At 41.5% G+C, this 18,207-nt stretch overlaps 1 protein-coding gene across 1 annotated transcript in view; it reads left to right on the top strand.

Moving 5' to 3' along the window:
* Positions 1–17,870, top strand: part of srpx2 (sushi-repeat containing protein X-linked 2) — a 70,495-nt gene extending 52,625 nt beyond the window's left edge. The window contains exons 7-11 of the mRNA XM_072595060.1: positions 729–850; positions 4,175–4,354; positions 6,037–6,170; positions 7,941–8,062; positions 15,532–17,870. Of these exons, the coding sequence (XP_072451161.1) occupies positions 729–850; positions 4,175–4,354; positions 6,037–6,170; positions 7,941–8,062; positions 15,532–15,712 (739 nt within the window). The 3' untranslated portion in view covers positions 15,713–17,870. The remainder of the gene's footprint in view (positions 1–728; positions 851–4,174; positions 4,355–6,036; positions 6,171–7,940; positions 8,063–15,531) is intronic.
* Positions 17,871–18,207: the final 337 nt, after the last annotated feature.

Genomic DNA, 18,207 nt, shown 5'->3' with positions numbered 1-18,207 from the left:
GAGCCCCAGCCTATTTCAGCCTCTCCCGAGAGCTCAAATCCTTCAACCCTGGCAACATCCTTGTAAATCTTTTCTGAACCCTCTCAAGTTTCACAACATCCTTCCTTCCGATAGGAAGGAGACAATTGCACGCAAAATTCCAACAGTGGCCCAAACCAATGTCCTGTACATGACCTCCCAACTCCTGTACTCAATATGGAAAGTTTAGCTGTGTTGGCTGGTATCAGGAGTTACTAGGCCCTCTGGGCCCATTGGAGACATTGGTCCAATCTCCCACAACCTCTTCAACCTGGCACTACACCTCATCTCCCTTTTTTGAGGTCCCATGTGCAGACTTACCTGGGTTTCTCCCAGTGGTGAGACAACCTGTAGTGCCAGCAGTAATTATTGATTGGTGCTAGGTGGATGGAGAGTTGTCCATTCTCTAGAGAGATGCAGGATCTCCTTTAGGCAATTAATGTTGCTCCCTGCATTAAATTGTGGTGGGGAAAGCATCTAAACCATGAGCAAGCCCTTTCCAACAGTTTAGCTGGGATGAAGAGGGGGAACCTGTAAAATCTAAGCCGAGATAACGAGTACCATTCCAGCAACTGGGCAAGATAATGCAGCTATGATTCACATCTTATGATTTGTTGCTGTGAGCATATATATTTACAGAATTCTTCAGCAGTAATTTGTCAAATACTCAGATGTGACAGACAGATAATAAACCTTTCGTTCTTTCACAGAATAGTTCTGAGAGGACCACCCTCAGGTTCTGAATTTGGAAAGGGGGAGCATATTATTCGCTATGTAGCATATGACAGAGAGAGGAACAAAGCCTCCTGCAAGTTTACTGTCACAGTTCATGGTCGGTAACCTACTACATAGTTTGCTTCTCTCATGTTTAACATCTTCAGGGATGTATGATAGCATGGTACCAACAATAAAAAATTTATATTCGTAGGAATTGTTCGGTTGAAATAAACCATCAGAGAAACAAACATTCAGAGTAAGAAATGTAAAATCACTTCAAAGAATAATAAGAAAATGTGAGTGGCTGAGCTTTTGTGTAAACAATAAAAATAGATTGGAAGACAGCAAAAGCAGTGAATAAGAGAAAATGAGTTTGAAATTTTGTCAAGTAATGGAGGTCAGGGAAAGCTGAAACTCCAGTACTCCCATTCCATCGGCACAAGTGAAATGGATCAGAACTTTTATTTGCTCAATTCCATCCCCACTGACATCCATATCTCAAATCTTGAGCTTCAGGTGATTTACCTGGTAGGAATATCATTAGAAGCTTGAGGCATACAAAGATGGGATATCACTCATTCAACATTTACTCCCTTAAATTAGAGCAGAGCTCTGCCTGCTTCTATCAGTACCAAACCCATACGATATGACATTGTCATGACGCAGCTCCCCATGTACTTGCTCTGTTGCTATTATCAGAGTATTGATACAGTTAAGCCCTGTATTCTATATTCTCCCATCCCAGCCCCGCAAGCCCAAGTGATTAAATTTCTAAGGATAGATGGAACACTTACAGACATATACAAAGTTGTGGAGGGCAGTGGATGTAAAACGTATGCACTGGCCCATCTCCTGAGGTTTACACCTATAAATTAAAGCCATTGTTTTTGAGTCAGGAACTGCTTTCTGATGAATGAAGCTTTTTAGAACTATTCAAATCCCTACAGTGTGGAAACAGACCCTTTGGCCCAACTAGTCCACAACAACCCTCAGAAGAGTACCCTTCCCAAACTCATTCCACATTACTCTACATTTACCCCTGACCAATATGCCTAATCCTCACATCTCTGAACATTATGGACAATTTAGCATGGTCAGTTCACCTAACCTGCACATCTTCAGATTGTGGGAGGAAACCAGAGCAAATCCATGCAGACATGGGAAGAATGTGTGAACTCCACACAGACAGTCGCCGAAGGCTAGAATTGAACCCAGGTCCCTGGAACTGTGAGGCAGCAGTGTTAACCACTGAATGTCCAAACTCCTTGGATATAAGTGAGATTAGGGTTCCAGGTTGGTGCATTTCAGTTTGGAGATATTTTGAATTATTTATGTGATATTTAAGAACTTTATTGTCATCGATAGTAGAAGTCCAAGTTATCCGTCTAATTTTATTTGCCTTTTGTCTCTCTACTTTCCTGATTTGCTGACTCATTCTGCATTGGGACTAGATAAACTTTGATAGTTGTAAAAATTCTCACCCAAGAAGCTATTACTGATTTGTGAACCTCCGCAGAGGTGACAGCAGGCTAGTTTGATCAATAAGGTAAAAACAATGACTGCAGATGCTGGAAACCAGATTCTGGAAGAGCACAGCAGTTCAGGCAGCATCCAAGTAGCTTCGAAATAGGCTGTTACTGGTGCTAATCTTGCACTAATCTGACGTCCACACATTTGCATTCAGGACACATCAGTCAGCAACAATCAGGAGTGGAAAGCCTTTTAATTCAAGGCCAATTGTAGTGATCACTTAGCTGCCTTGGAAGGCATTAGGTTGTTTAATCATCTTCTAACTCCTTAGTAGAACATGCCAGGATATTTATCAATTCCGCCATTAGGTAGTCTTACTGTGCATGCTAGTTACTACAAAGCTGGAAATGATTGACTATTTTAGAAGATGAATTCTCAACCTGTTTGTATGACAGCATCTTGTTTAAATGAATTGCTTAATGCTCCTGCAAATATGTTAGAGGAATGTCATAATGCTAAGAAATTTGTCCATAACATTACCAGCAACAATCCCTCTATTTGGATAAACAACTTTTTTTTATTCTGGAAAGAATGAGACCTGTGGGAGATCCTACTGAAGTATTCAAGATCATTGCTTGTGATGGATATGAGATGATTAAGAAGTTTATAAAAAGGGGAAATGATTTCAGGCTGAGAGTAGCAGGCTGTTTGGATTTGACTGTTCAACTGTGCCTGGTAAATAGTGGGACAACTGTCCAGGCAGCTAATGGAGGTGAATAGTCTTCTAGAGATATTAGAGTCCAAGAGACAATTATTAAATACGTAAGTCAGACAGATTGGTTGGTCACTCACAATTCTTTTACATCTGTTTAACTGTATCATTTGCCAGTGTTCCTCTTTCTACAATTTGAATAATGATCACAGATCACAGTGGTCATAGTTTTTTGAGCTTTAAAGTCAATATCTCTCCTGTTCTCATCACTTATTGTGATTTTATGCTTCCCCCTTTGGGGAATGGAGGAATATATCCTTTATTTGTTGGCTCTGACTTTGCAAGGGCTGTAACTGCAATATGACTGCAGTGAAATCATATGTTAAGTGATAGTTACGGTTCAGAAGTAGGGTTTATTTCACACATTCTTAGACACTAGAGTGGGGGAAGTTGGGTAATACTTCACAACGATACAAGTAACGAGGAGAAAGATAATTGAACAAAAATATTCAATTAGTGAAAATTAAGCTTGAATAACATTTTCTCTTTGCTTTTTAAGATGGAGTCCAAAGTTCTAAAGTTGGTGTTGCAATTGTAGAATGCTTTGTGGGGATGGTTGGTTGGCAAGTCAGAAGCAGAGTGAAAATAGGAAATGTCCTCTCCTCCAATCTTATAAGGATTTTTTTTCAGGGTGTCGCACCTACTCTGTGTTGATGAATGAAAATTTTACTTGCAGGGGCAGGTTGTTAGCTGTTTTTAAATTATTGTACAGATCAGAAGCTTTTTTTATTGTAGCTTACAGTAAAGGGCATTGAATCAGTAGATGTGAAAGGAGCAGCTCCGACCTCTTACCTGTCTGCTCTTTTTTCTTTCAAAATTATGAGTTCCGCAACAGTTGGGTTCTATACCTTTGGAGGTCATGTGAGCAAACCTCTTTGTCCTGGGCAGAGAAACAGTTACCCTGGAGACAAAAGTTTGCATTGCCACTCCAAGGATTAAGTGGAAAGTCATTAACACCATTTCATTATGTAAATGTTTCTCATGGAGACAATAGTTTCTCTCTCAGATTTGTAACAGTGTGAGCATTCTGGACCCATCAGGACAGATGTAGGTATTAATTGGTTGCTGTTGAGAGGGTTCCAGAAGATTTTTGCCAAGTTCAGTCATGTGATTATGAAAGTGGACTCTTCAGTTTGTTTGAAAAACAGTCTATGATATGCATCAACATTTTTTTCCCTCTGTTTCTGACATTGCCAGTTAGAAGATGCCCCGTGCTGAAGCCCCCAGTCCATGGTTACATCACTTGTACATCGGCTGGTAATAACTATGGGGCAACCTGTACTTACACATGTGAGGGAGGCTACGAGCGACAGGGGATCTCCAAAAGAGTGTGTCTGTTTAATCGAAGCTGGTCTGGATTGGCACCATCTTGTGTACGTAAGTGGATTTAGTTAAATATTGGGAAGGTGGCACTTTAATCCCATCCATGGGAAATGAGCACTCAGGCCTCTGTGTTGCTAGTGCTGCTGCAGCATATTGCTTTATAAATGGGATAAAGTGTAACTGTATGGCTACATATTTAGATGAATGAAGTTCTGTTTACAGCACGGTAATCAGCAGCCATCATAAAAAAATGTTGTATTTCTAATGCTAAACCTGGATACATTAGTCAATATTATGACCGCTGTCAGTCAGACACATTGATATTATGTGATCCTGGGTATGTTATGGAGGTGGGCTTGATTGGGTTGTTGGCAGACCACCACTTTCCCATCCACTCCTGAGTTGACTTGCAAAATTAGAAGCATACATAAATACATACTTAAAGGCCAATTGAGCGTATTTTAAAACTTTAATACGGTTGGCAGGGACAGCTGAACAGAAGTGGGCATCCCTTTTTTTTAACTGAAATGTATCAAGAGAAAGAGGAGGAGGTGGTTACTACCCTCAGAAGACCGTTTTACACAGGGAAAATCTGTCCCGGAAGAATCTGCCTCCTTCCTTCACTGTAAAATATACTCCAAAAACGCTGCTGTCTCCCCTAATACCTTCCACCTGCCACCCACTATCCTGGACCTGGGTTAACACAGATGCTTGTTTTTTTTCTTTTGAGGGCCTGTCTGTACCTCCAGCTCTACCAGCTGGGTCACATGACATCCGAGTTTGAGGCTGTCTCATAGAAAGCAGTTTGCATTCTTCACAAATACAACCATTTTAGTTACTGTCAGCTAATGTCCTTTTCTTTGAAAATTGTCTTGCCAAACATTACATGATCTATATCTAGCTGATGACAAATCAATGTTTCAGATATTACATCTTCATAATAAAGTGAACAGCCATAGTTGCTTCAAATTTTGTACTTGGACTGTAATGATTCCAACCAAAAGCTTCCCTGAATTATCAAAGGCAAGAGAAAAAGTAAAATGTATCCATGTTCTGAATTGAAACAATAATCCAAGTGTTATTGGAGGAAGGCCTATGAGGTAAGAGGTATGAGGAACACGTAAAGTATACTTTTTTTTAGATTAGATTCTAAAAAAAACTGACAAACTTTTTTAGAAAAAACATTGACAACAATTAGAAATTGAACAAGAGAAGAGGAAACTATAAATTGTGGGCGGGATTGGTACAGGGTTGATCTCAGTTTAACTCTGGAATGCAGATACCAACTGAAGACCAGACACTTTTCCACAAGGTGAGAAAGAAGTGTTGTTTTTGATTTTCACCTTGGACATGTATTGCTTTCTTATTTGTAATTGATAATTCAAGGAAGGTAGAAAAATGTATTTCAATCAATCAGTGCAAAATGTAGTCACTGTAGGTGGGTAACATTCATGGCTTTTGGGGATCAGCATATAAAGAAACCTTGTTTGTGTGCTCTTGTTCCTTTGATGTTGTGTCTTCACAACAGTGTGAGCTTGGTGAATTTAGCATAAATAATGTCAGCACAAAGCTGCTATGTTGCATAACTGGACATAGTTAGGGAGTACTTTTGGCCCCTTCTTCACCTCCTCCAATGACTCTCTCTGTATACACAGGCTACCAAGTACATTTTCAGTTGAGAGAAACATGTCATATATGCAATGTGATGGTTACACATTTCTCTTATATAATTGCAGCAATTGAAATTAATGTTGATGTGAATTCGGTGGCTGCTCTCTTGGACCAGTTTTATGAGATGCAGCGTCTCCTCATCATATCCTCTCCAAGTGCATCTGATATGTACTACAACCTCCAAATGAACATGCTACAGGTTTGTAAATAGGACCTGATAGTCAATACTGATGAGCAGAGGTAATATCTTCAAATTAAATTTCTGCCTGTTCTGCACAGGGGAGGGACTTTCACAATAAGAATTTGTGATTCATGGCAATGTAGGAATTTGTGTCTCATAAGGATTTAAAATGGATTGTTACATTCATTCATCACTTGGATCAAAGATACATTGAGACTTTTCTCAAATGAATGACTTGATGAACAACTTTTCACAAAGAGGTGTCTAGAAAATTTTGTGGTACAGGTAGTTCTCGGATAACACACGTTTCAGCAGCGCGATTTGGCTATAACATTGCTGAAACGTTAGGGAACGGTATTTTCAAGAACACTTACCTTCGTTTGTAATAGTACGATTTCAGCGGCAATCGGTTCAGGCTTTGCGCGTTACTGCGTATACGCCGATGTCAGCTGCCGACAGAGCAGCTTTCTGTGAGAGGTACTGTACAGAGCGCAGCTTTCTTACATTTTTTGATGTACTCTATTAAATATACTTTTGTTTCATTAATAAGTATGATTTCAACTTTCGTTTAGGCTGTTCTCTACTTTGCATTAGACTTTTGGGAGCTTTTTGAGTGACCGTGAGAGATAATTTTGCTGGTCTGCCCCGACCCCCTTTTTTCCCATAGGCGTCATTATTTTGAAGTGATTTTCTATTAAGCAAAGGTTTTGCTGGAATGCAACTCTGGCAATTTATGAGGATTATCAGTAATTGAAAGGAAGTCCCTTGCTGTCCATCCCATTACCTTGTGTGGAAATGCACTAGTAACACCTAACAGATGAGTGCTCTAAGCTAAAATTTTTAAATGAACTTTTCATCAAATGTTGACCTGTTATATCCTAGTAACCAAATAGTGATTGGAGCAGCACAGACTGGAGTTGCGTGTTGGGACCCCTGAAGAGTTCCACATGGGACTTACTCGGGAAACTGCAGATTCTGATGGGCAATTCAGCACTTAGTTTGGAGAGTTCTTCCATTTAGTTAATAGTTACCCAGGAAAAATGAAACAATTAAAAACCTAATCTAATTTCGGTGTAACAATTAAGCTGACCCCCCCCCCCCCCCCCCCCCCCATTCCCCATTGGGAATGGTAGCTGAGATAGTTGAACTGGCCCCCAACGACACAATTCCCTTAAGAGATTAAGGAGGGCTGATGGGAATGAGGAAACTCTCAGGATTTTTCTAATGAGATCTAAACCATAGGCTTTATTCTATGTAAATTGTGTCTCCTTTATTTAATCTTAATTTCCCTTCATGTTTGTAATGATGTGAAGCCAATGGAGCAAATAGTCCTTGCTTCGTTACTTTTGGACCATTGTGTATTCAAGTCTCATGTTCCAAACTAATGAAGTACAAACTGCTGTAAATGGTAGGGAGCCAGCGAAGTTTCTTGAGGAGAGATTTCACTCAAAATGAATGAGCTGACAGATGAATAGATGGTGTTCTGAGACAGAGAGGTGTTGAGAGGATTCCACACTTGGGAAACAGACAAACCCAACTGACTGACTGGGTGATGAATGACATTGAAAATTATAGTTTATTTTTTGGGGGACTGAAAATTGTCGTATGACTAATTAATACAATGGGGATCTCTAATAACGATTTCTTAAAATTCTAATCTTCCTATTTTATAAAATTTAATTATATTTGGTGTCCTCAAAGAATAAAGACTGTCTTGGAGGTGTGTTTAGTGAATGTTGTTACTAACTACCCTCTCTTACTGAAGTGTATTGTTTCTCTCCTTATTAGGAAGCTGCCTGTGGTCTGGAACTGAGACAAACAACAGTAATAGAATTGGTTGGAAATCCACCGAGAGCAGTAGGACGTATAAAAGAACAGCAACTTTCTTCAGAAATTATTGAACAACTCAGGTAAAAGGCTATTGTGAATTAACTTTCAAATGTGGACTGAATTTATGATTTTGTTGTAAACTGAAGTTGGCTCAGAGGTGAGGTAAGAGTGGCAAAAAGGATCCCTAGGATCATGGTTGCAACTGAATATTGTGGCATCGAGGAGCTCTAGCAAAACTGGAGTCAATGGAATTGAGTAGACTGGGAGAAATTCTCCGGCTGGAGTTACACTTGGCAAAGGAAGATGGCTGTTGTGGTTGGAGGTCAGTTGTCTCAGCAGAAATTCCTCAAAGTGGTATCCTTGGCACAACAATTTTGAGCTACTTGATCAATGACCTATCAATAGATCAATGATCTCTCATAATGTTCGCTGATGACTGCATAATGGTCAGAACCATTCTTTAGTTCTTAGCTGCTGAAACAGTCCATGCCCAAATGTAACAAGACCTGGATAATATCCAGGCTTGGGATGATGAATGGAAAGGAACACTTGTTCCACACAAGTGCCAAGCAATGACCATCCCCAGCAAGATGGAATCTAACCATCACCCCTTGATGTTCAATGATATCACCATCACTGAATCCTCCCAGTTTTCAACATCCTAGGAATGCCAATGCCCAGGAACTGAACCAGACTAACCATATAAATATTGTGGCTGTGAGACCAGGTTAACAGCTAGGAATATTGCAGAGATCAACTCACCTCTTGAATGTACAATTGTTGTACCTTCTGCGGCTACTATGGGAGTGTGATGGAGTGTTAGGAGTGATGGAAGAGTGGGCCAGGGTGTCATGGAGCTAATGATTCCTGTAGGGCGCTGACAGTGAAGGGAAGGGGACAATGCATTTTTGTTTTGCTGGCTTGAGGTGGTGGAAATAGTGGAAGATGAACCTTTGAATGCAGAATCTGGTGGATTGGAAAATGAGCACATTAGAAATCCTGTTGTTGTTCTGGGAGCAGGTGAAGAGATGAGGGAAGAAGTGTGAGAGATGTGTCAAACATGGATGAGGGTCCTATCAATCATGCTGAGGGGTAATTCTTGCCTGAGTAAAGAGCAGGACAAATCACAGGTACCCTGTTGGAAGGGGGCGTCATTGGAACTGATATGGCAGAGATGGAGAAACTGAGTAATTGGAATGGAATCCTTGCTAGAAATAGGAAGTTTAGTCAAGGTAATAGTAGAGGTTGGTGAGTTTGTAGTGTGTATTAGTGGATAGGCCATCTCCAGAAATGGAAACAGTGATGTCAAAGGAGGGTAGAGTTGAAAATGGACCAGGTGAAGGTGAGAGCAAAATGAAAATTAGAAGCAAAATTAATTAACTTTTTCAAATCTGGATGAGAGGAGGAAGATGGATGAAAGTAAGAGATGTAGGTGGGGCCCAAGTAGGACCAGAACACATAATATTCCACATATCTATAAAGAGATGAGCATTAATGGGACCCAAGCTGATCCCTACAACCATATCTTTGACTTGGAGACAGTGAGACCAGTTAAAGGAAAACTTGTTCAAAGTGAGAATGTTCTCAGCTGGATGAAGGAAAGTGTTGGTGGATTGGAATTATTCAGGCTCTTTTCAAACAAGAAGTGGAGAGCCTTTAGGTGATCCTGATGGGGAATGGATGTGGAAAGAGATTGCACATCCATAGTGGAGAAGGAAGCTAGAGCCAGAAACAGGAAACTGTGAAACCGATGTAAAGTGTCAGAAGAATCACAAATGTAAATGGAAAGAGACTGGATGGGACTGGGCAGATGGTGGGGCTTGAATCAAGTTTGGGAGAAATAAGTTCATGTAGGGTTAGAACAATTTGAAATGATGAGTTTGCCAGAGCAATCCTTTTTCGATTTTGCGATGGAGGTAGACAAAGGGCTGTGTGGTGTTGGGGGATTATGAAGTGCAAGTTGTGGTCAGTGACAGTCCTAGAAATAGCCATTTGATGTTCTATGGTAGAATAACAATCTTGGGGAGATTGGAGGAAGTATTTGAGAGTGCCAACTTGGCACCTGCATAGTAATGGTCAGCATACCAGGCTAGAACAGCTCTAGCCCTAGCAGGTTTGATAACAAAGTCAGAGTTAGACATGAGAGAACAGTGTAGCAGTTCCGAGAGAGATGTATTAGAGTGGGTGAGGTGAGCAGAGAAATTAAGGCAGCTGGTGTAATGTTGGCAGTTTTTGAAGATGTAAGATGCAACTAAAAGACTAGAAGTGGGAGTCCAAGTGGAGGGTGAGTATTGAAGATGGTTGAAAAAGTCCATGGAGTGGGGAGTAGACTCCTGTCTGGATGTCAACGTAGGAGGTATAATTAGTAAGTTTGTAGATGACACCAAAATTAGTGATGTAATGGACAGCAAAGAAGGTTAACTAAGAATACGACAGGCCTTTGATCAATTGGGCCATTGGGCTGAGGAGTTGCAGATGGAGCTAATTTGGATAAATGTGAGGTGCTGCGTTTTGGAAAAGCAAATCAGAGCTGGGCTTATACGCTTAAAGGCAAGGTCCTGGGGAATGTTGCTGAACAAAGAAACCTTGGAATGCAGGTTCAAAGCTCCTTTAAAATAGAGACGCAGTTAGACAGGATAGTGAAGAAGGCATTTGGTATGCTTGCCTCTATTGGTCAGTGCATTGAGTACAAGAAGTGGGAGGTCATGACGCGGTTGTACAGAACATTGGTTAGGCCATTTTGGAATATTGTGTGCAACTCTGGTCTCCCTGCTATAGGAAAGATGTTGTGAAACTTGAAAGGGTTCAGAAAAGATTTACAAGGATGTTGCCAGGGTTGGAGGGTTTGAGCTATAGGAAGAGACTGAATAGGTTGGGGATATTTTCCCTGGAGCTTCGGAGATTGAGGGGTGACCTTATAGAGGTTTATAAAACCATGAGGGGCATGTATTTGGTAAATAGATGAGATTTTTTCCCTGGGATGGGAGAGTCCAAAACTAGAGGGCATAGGTTTAAGGTGTGAGTGGAAAAATTTAAAAGGGACCTAAGGGGCAACATTTTCATGCAGAAAGTGGTGCGAGTATGGAATGAGCCGCCAGAGGAAGTGGCGGAGGCTGGTACAATTACAACATTTAGAAAAGGCATCTGAACAGGTGTGTATTACATGCTGGCAAATGGGATAGATCAATTTAGGATATCTGGTCAGCATTGATGAGTTGAACTGTGGATCTGTCTCCATGCTGGACAGCTCAATGACTGTATGAAAATTGACGAAGTTGTGAGTTGTGAAGAAGGCCGTTAAAGGATTCTGCAGGATCTAGGTCAGTTGAAATGTTGGGCGGAGAAATGACAGATGGAGTTTAATTTGTACAAACGTGTGGTGATACATTTTTGGAGGTTAGTTGCAAGAGGAAAGTGTAAGTAAATGGCAAAGAACCCTTAGAAGCACTGATAAACCGAAGGATTATGTCAACAGCTCCCTGAAAGTGGTATAAAGGGTGTGTGGCATTCTTGAGTATAAAAATTGGCATGCTATGTTGCAACTATATAAAGTTCTAGTTGGGTCATATTGGGAGTATTGTGTGTAGTTCTGGTTGGCACGGTTTAGAAGGATGTGGAACTTTAGGAAGGATGTGGAGGCTTTGGAGAGTGTGCAAAAGAAGTTTACTGGGATGTTCCCTGGATTGGACTTTTGTAGCTGTAAGGAGAGGCTGGATAGCTTGGATTGGTTTCAGTAGAATGCTGGAGGCTGAGAGGCAATCTGATAGAAGTATAAACAAATTATGAGAAACCTGCACAGAGTGGATTGTTTGAGTCTTTTTCCCACAGTGGAAACATCAAATACTAGGGGTTTATGGTGAGAGGAGGCAAGCTTAAATGAGTTGTGCAATGCAATTATTTACAGAGGGTAGTAGATGCACTAGATTGCACTGCCAGGGGAGGTGGTAGAAGCAATTATGATATCAACTTTTAAAAGGAATTTGGACTGACGCGCATGAACAGGCAGGGAATAGAGGGATACAGGGCTGAAAATGTGTTGCTGGAAAAGTGCAGCAGGTCAGGCAGCATCCAAGGAGAAGGAGAATTGACGTTTCGGACATGAGCCCTTCTTCAGGGATGAGGGAAGTGTGCCAAGCAGGCTAAGATAAAAGGTAGGGAGGAGGGACTTGGGGGGAGGGGTGTTGGAAATGCGATAGGTGGAAGGAGGTTAAGGTGAGGGTGATAGGCTGGAGTGGGGGTGGGGGTGGGGGTGGAGAGGTCAAGAAGAAGATTGCAGGTTAGGAAGGTGGTGCTGAGTTCGAGGGTTGGGACTGAGACAAGGTGGGGGGAGGGGAAATGAGGAAACTGGAGAAATCTGAGTTCATCCCTTATGGTTGGAGGGTTCCTAGGCGGAAGATGAGGCACTCTTCCTCCAGCTGTCGTGTTGCTATGACCTGGCGATGGAGGAGTCCAAGGACCTGCATGTCCTTGGTGGAGTGGGAGGGGGAGTTGAAGTGTTGAGCCACGGGGTGGTTGGGTTGGTTGGTCCGGGTGTCCCAGAGGTGTTCTCTGAAACGTTCTGCAAGTAGGCGCCCTGTCTCCCCAATATAGAGGAGGCCACATCGGGTGCAGCGGATGCAGTAAATGATGTGTGTGGAGGTGCAGGTGAACTTGTGGATCCCTTGTGGCCTTGGAGGGAAGTAAAGGGGGAGGTGTGGGCGCAAGTTTTGCATTTCTTGCGGTTGCAGGGGAAGGTGCCAGGAGGTTGGGTTGGGTTGGTGGGGGGTGTGGACCTGACGAGGGAGTCACGGAGGGAGTGGTCTTTTCGGAACGCTGATAGGGGTGGGGACCGGAGGGAAATACACTGGCACCATCCCCCACCTTTTCTTCCACTACATCGATGACTGACTGACTGTATCGGCGCTGCCTCGTGCTCCCACAAGGAGGTTGAACAGTTCATCCACTTTACTAACACCTTCCACCCCAACCTCAAATTTACCTGGACCATCTCGGACTCCTCCCTCCCCTTCCTAGACCTCTCCATTTCTATCTCGGGCGACCGAATCAGCACGGACATTTACTATAAACCAACCGACTCCCACAGCTACCTAGACTACACCTCCTCCCACCCTGCCCCCTGTAAAAGAACTCTGATTTCTCCAGCTTCCTCATTTCCCCTCCCCCCCACCTTGTCTCAGTCCCAACCCTCGAACTCAGCACTCACCTAATCTGCAATCTTCTCTCTGACCTCTCCACCCCCACCCCCACCCCCACTCCGGCCTATCACCCTCACCTTAACCTCCTTAAACCTGTAGCATTTCCAACGCCCCTCCCCAAAGTCCCTCCTCCCTACCTTTTATCTTGTCCGCTTGGCACACTTTCCTCATTCTTGAAGAAGGGCTCATGCCCGAAACATCGATTCTCCTGCTCCTCGGATGCTGCCTGACCTGCTGTGCTTTTCCAGCAACACATTTTCAGCTCTGATCCCCAGCATCTGTAGTTCCCACTTTCTCCTAAAAGAGGGATACAGACCATGTTTAGGCAAATGGGATTAGTTTAGAAAGACATCATGGTCAGCGTGGGCTGAAGGGCCTGTTGTGTGCTGTAATGCTCTACGTTACATGTTCCATCGTTAATGCTGTCATCAACCCCTCTTGCAGTACCAGCAGCCACAACTACTTTGGTGGCGCTGTTGGTCTTCAATTGACTGGCAGCTCTGAGACAACGTTACTGCTGGAGGTGGAAGGGCAAACTGACCAACCAGAGCTACACTCACCACTTAAACTTAGTGTGGTGTGAGATGTACACCCTCCGTGTAAAATGTACCCCATGATTTACAAAGAATAATTTGAGGCTGGTTGGTAAAAGAGATTTTATTTTTGAAGATATACGCTGATTTGAACTGGTCGGCTGCTGGAGCCAGATGTGAAATAGCTGGATTCACATCTAATATGGTTGGCACAAGCTGCTGAGAGATCGGTTGACAGCAAAATATAAAACCTCAGTTGTAGGTGGGTTTTATCTGACCTGATTAAAAGACTGTCAGATTTATTTGTTGAGTGAGGGTATTGGAGATAAAGCATGTACAACGGCATAGGCTAGGTTTTACAGTTTTCTGCTTGAAGTGGGATCTGGATTGGGGGTTGGGAGAGTTGGCATTGTTGTGCGTACACACACTCACTCACTCACTCACTCACTCACTCACTCACTCACTCAGAATGCTAGCTCACCATCTGAAGTAATGCCACCTTACTGCAATCGCACTGTTGCTCTCCTTAAGTTGGTAGGTAAAAACAATGACTGCCGGCTCTCTGCCTGTATTCTTGCTGAAGGGCTTTTGCCCGAAATGTTGATTTTAGTGCTCCTCGGATGCTGCCTGAACTGCTGTGCTCTTCCAACACTCCTTATGTTTGTGTCAATGGAGGGATACCTCGAAAGCTGTCAATGGATTTGATGCTCCTGGGACTGCAACTAGGCCTCGGGATGAAGACAGCCATTGTAGTTGGACCCAGGTTTTTGGATGGGAAGGATTGGATAACTTAGAAAAGGGAGCAAGCAGAATAGAGGCTAGACAGGGAATGACAAAGGCTGGGGGTGAGTTTGGGAAAGGTTTACTTCTGGTGTACACAATGTACCCTGAAGTATGCCCAACTTCTTCCTGCTTTTTAATTAGACTGGCACAAGAAGCAGGCCTATTTATTCCAGCCTGCTTTCCTGCTAACAGTTTTCTAGCATGGACAGCATATTCTTTAGGCCATTTGGATTATTAACCAGCTGAATTGCTCATTCATTATATTTTTTTTCAGAAGTAGATGGGTTACCAGTTTTGGAGTTTACTCTCCTACCCTCCAATGGGAAGTGGGTTGAGGATGGTGAGAAGACCGTGGACTATCATACTTTGTCATACTTTATGCATACTCTGAAAATACACCTGGTTGGGACTCTAAAAGCCAGCCATGTGAAATTCACTTCATGGCATCCTGTCAAATTTAATAGGTGTTTGTTCCAGTGATTTCTGGGACTTTTAGTTAGAGGATGGAGTGGGGAAAGGAAGTTGCTCTGACCCAATGCCTTCAATATGGAATGCCCATTGTACAGATGTAAATGAGTGTAATACTTAAGTATCTAACTAATTTTTCTGGGAACTTGCTTACTGCCCTCAACACAGAGTCACTCATTGAAGCATGATACTTACCCCAGGATTTCATGATTGAATGGTCAGTTGGGGTCCCAAATGTAGACTGAAGGATCCAACAAAACATGGGATGCAATTCCAATCACACCCTGGCATTGTAGCATTTGGGCCAGGACACAATGACATGCCAGAGAACAATTCTTGTAGTAACTTGCATGAGGGTGAACTAAGAGGCAGGCGAGTATGTCCGAGAGATTTGAGAAAGAAAAATGCATTTTGATAGGAACTTGTACTCTTTTTTTTAATATATATTTTGTAGTATGTTAAGTTTCATATTAGTTGATAATTTTGTATGAATAATACACACATGCTTATGAATTACGAATATTGCTTTGCAACCTTGATAACCTTACTTCTTTTCTGGTTCCTTTGCAGGCAAGTTTTTTACTTATCCAGTATGCAGTTTAACGCTGTCCTGGTTGACAAATATGGTGCAGACAGAGAGCGTTATATTCAACCAGTTGCATCCAGTGAGCTGTTTCCATTCATAGATATTTACTTACTCCAGAAGGAGGAAAAAACTATCCTGCAGGAAAGAGAGAATTTCTGTAACTAAAACTCAAACTTGACAAACGTTTTATATATTTCTAACCATCAACAACTTGTATTCATACTGTGCTTGTGAAATAGTAAACCATCTTCAAACACTTCAGAGGAATGTTATCAAACAAAATTTGACACCAAGTCGCCATAGGACATACTAATGTAGATGGCTAAAATCCTGGTCAAAGAGTAAGAGTTTAATGAGCCTCTTAAAAGAGGGAAGAGAAGTGGGGAGTTTTTTTTTGGAAAAAAAAACTCCAAGTTGAGCATCTTGGTAGCTGAAGGCGGGTTTGTCAATAATAGAATGATTAAAAGTGATGAGGCTGAACGTGGCAGACTCAAGTTCTCATCAAATTGTGTGACCTGAGTCTCAGTTTGAGAATTGATCTTTAAAGATTAATCCGTTCCTCAACTTCCGATAGGATCACTTCTGTCATTTGATATTAAAAATACTTGTGTTTTTTATGAATAGAAAAATATACCAAAACTGATTTTCTGTAACAAGAGATGCATTTCAAATATTTGCAGTTATACATGTACAAAAGCTAGAACATTTTCTAAAACAAATGTATTTGGGAAACATGAGATGACCATTTAGCTGATCAAGCCTGTATGACTTATTTGTTCATGAGATGTTGGCATTGCTGGCTAGGTTAATATTTATTACCCATTGCTAATTGCCCAGAGGGCAGTTAAAAGTCAACCAAGTTGCTGTGGGTCTGGAGTCATTTGTAGGTGAGACCAGGTAAGGATGGTAGTTTACATTTTGAGGGGCATGAGTGAACCTGATAGATTTTTCTGACAATTGCCAATGGCTTCATGGTAATCATTAGATACTTAATTCAAGATTTTTAAAAACTGTACTCAAATTCCACTGTGCTATGGGCAGAATTTGAATCATTCAAAATCCTCAGAACTTGACTTGGGCCTCTGGACTAACAGTCTAGTGATAATACCTCCCCGAAATGACCTGATGAATGAAATGTATTTTGTCCATCCATGGATATTCCCTAATTTATTCTTTCCCCTGAGAGCCATAGAGAATCGCAAGGAAAGTTCCAGAGAAACCTTAAATGTATTTTTGACACTACTTTCACTCAAAAATTCTCAAACATAACCACCAGCCTATCAATTTACTATTTAAATCTACATTATAAAACATTGCCCAGTTCGCAAAAAATTGACTGAAGTTTCCCTCAAAGTTTTTGACTTGCATCATTCTTTTATTTTAATTCATTCAAAGGATGTGAACACTGCTTACAATGCAATCCTCATTCTAATTCCACTTAAGTGAAATGGCTTGCAATGCCATTTCAGAGGTAGACAAACAGGAGGTGGGAAGAACATCCAAAACATTGACTTCTCCTCATCCTGATGCTGCCTGGTTTTCTGTGTGCTTCCAGCCTCCTGCTTACCTACCCTGGATTCCAGCATCTGCAGTTTTTTTTGTCTCATCCCGTATCAGAGGGCAGTTAAGATCAATCATTATTGCTGTGGATTTGATGTCATATTAGACAAGACAGGTAAGGTTTCCTTCTGAAAAGAACATTAGTGAACCAAATGGTTGTTATAACAACTCAGTACATGTTTACCAATGATATTAGCTTTTAATTTCATGTTTGTTTTTATTAACAGAATTTAATTTTTTGAGCTGCAGTGGTGGGACTTGATCTCATGTCTTGAGATTGTTAATCTAAGCCTCTTTGTTACTTGCTTTGTAACCCAAAAGCATTATGGTGGTTGAATAGTGTTTTTGCTAGCTATCTAAAAAAGGTAGTTTCCAATGCAAATCCATACATAAATCATCTCATTCAAGTCAAGACATCCTGAGTTTGGGGATTGAGTTGAATTATAAGTTGTCTTGTCTTGTCTGGAGATATGGATCTTACTTTTGAGAACAGGAATCCTCAATGAATTGTTGCAGCCCTTTGATAAGCAGCTCTTCAATTGGAAACTTCCAAGTATGAGTCTGGCTCAGAAGGGCAGTATTAAGCTTGTCAGTATGTAGGGTTACCAGAGGCACTGAATTATTTCAACTGAGTCAGGACTTTTCCAAACAGGAAGTAAACTACTTTCAAGATTTTTTTGAAAATCAAGAGCTAACTTCTGGGAAGCATGTGCTTTCCTAAGCAATGTCACAATTCAGAATTACTGTAAAGGAATTGTTTGTGCTGAATACTAATCATTCATGTGTTCTGTGTTAAATAAAATCCTCATGATTTCTAGCTGAAGTCTCGGTCTGAGTGTGTTTAACCTCAGAAGCAAAGATACAAAGAATAGTCACAAACAGTACATTTCTATAAATGGGGTACAATGGAAATGACTTTCTGAATAACCAGAATCTCACACCATCATTAACCTAGATATTCTGCAAATGACTACTGCCAAGTTCCTCCTCCCCCACAACTCATATGACATCCTGTCTTGGGAAATGTATTGTAATTTGTTCACTGGGTCAAAGATTTGGATCTCCCTGCCTAATATCACTGTGGGTGAATCTACACTACA

Source organism: Chiloscyllium punctatum, chromosome 25 (genome assembly GCF_047496795.1).
Source record: "Chiloscyllium punctatum isolate Juve2018m chromosome 25, sChiPun1.3, whole genome shotgun sequence".
In the NCBI taxonomy this organism is placed as follows: domain Eukaryota; kingdom Metazoa; phylum Chordata; class Chondrichthyes; order Orectolobiformes; family Hemiscylliidae; genus Chiloscyllium; species Chiloscyllium punctatum.
The sequence above is the reverse complement of the archived record's forward strand: the minus strand, read 5'-3'. Positions and strand labels throughout refer to the sequence as shown.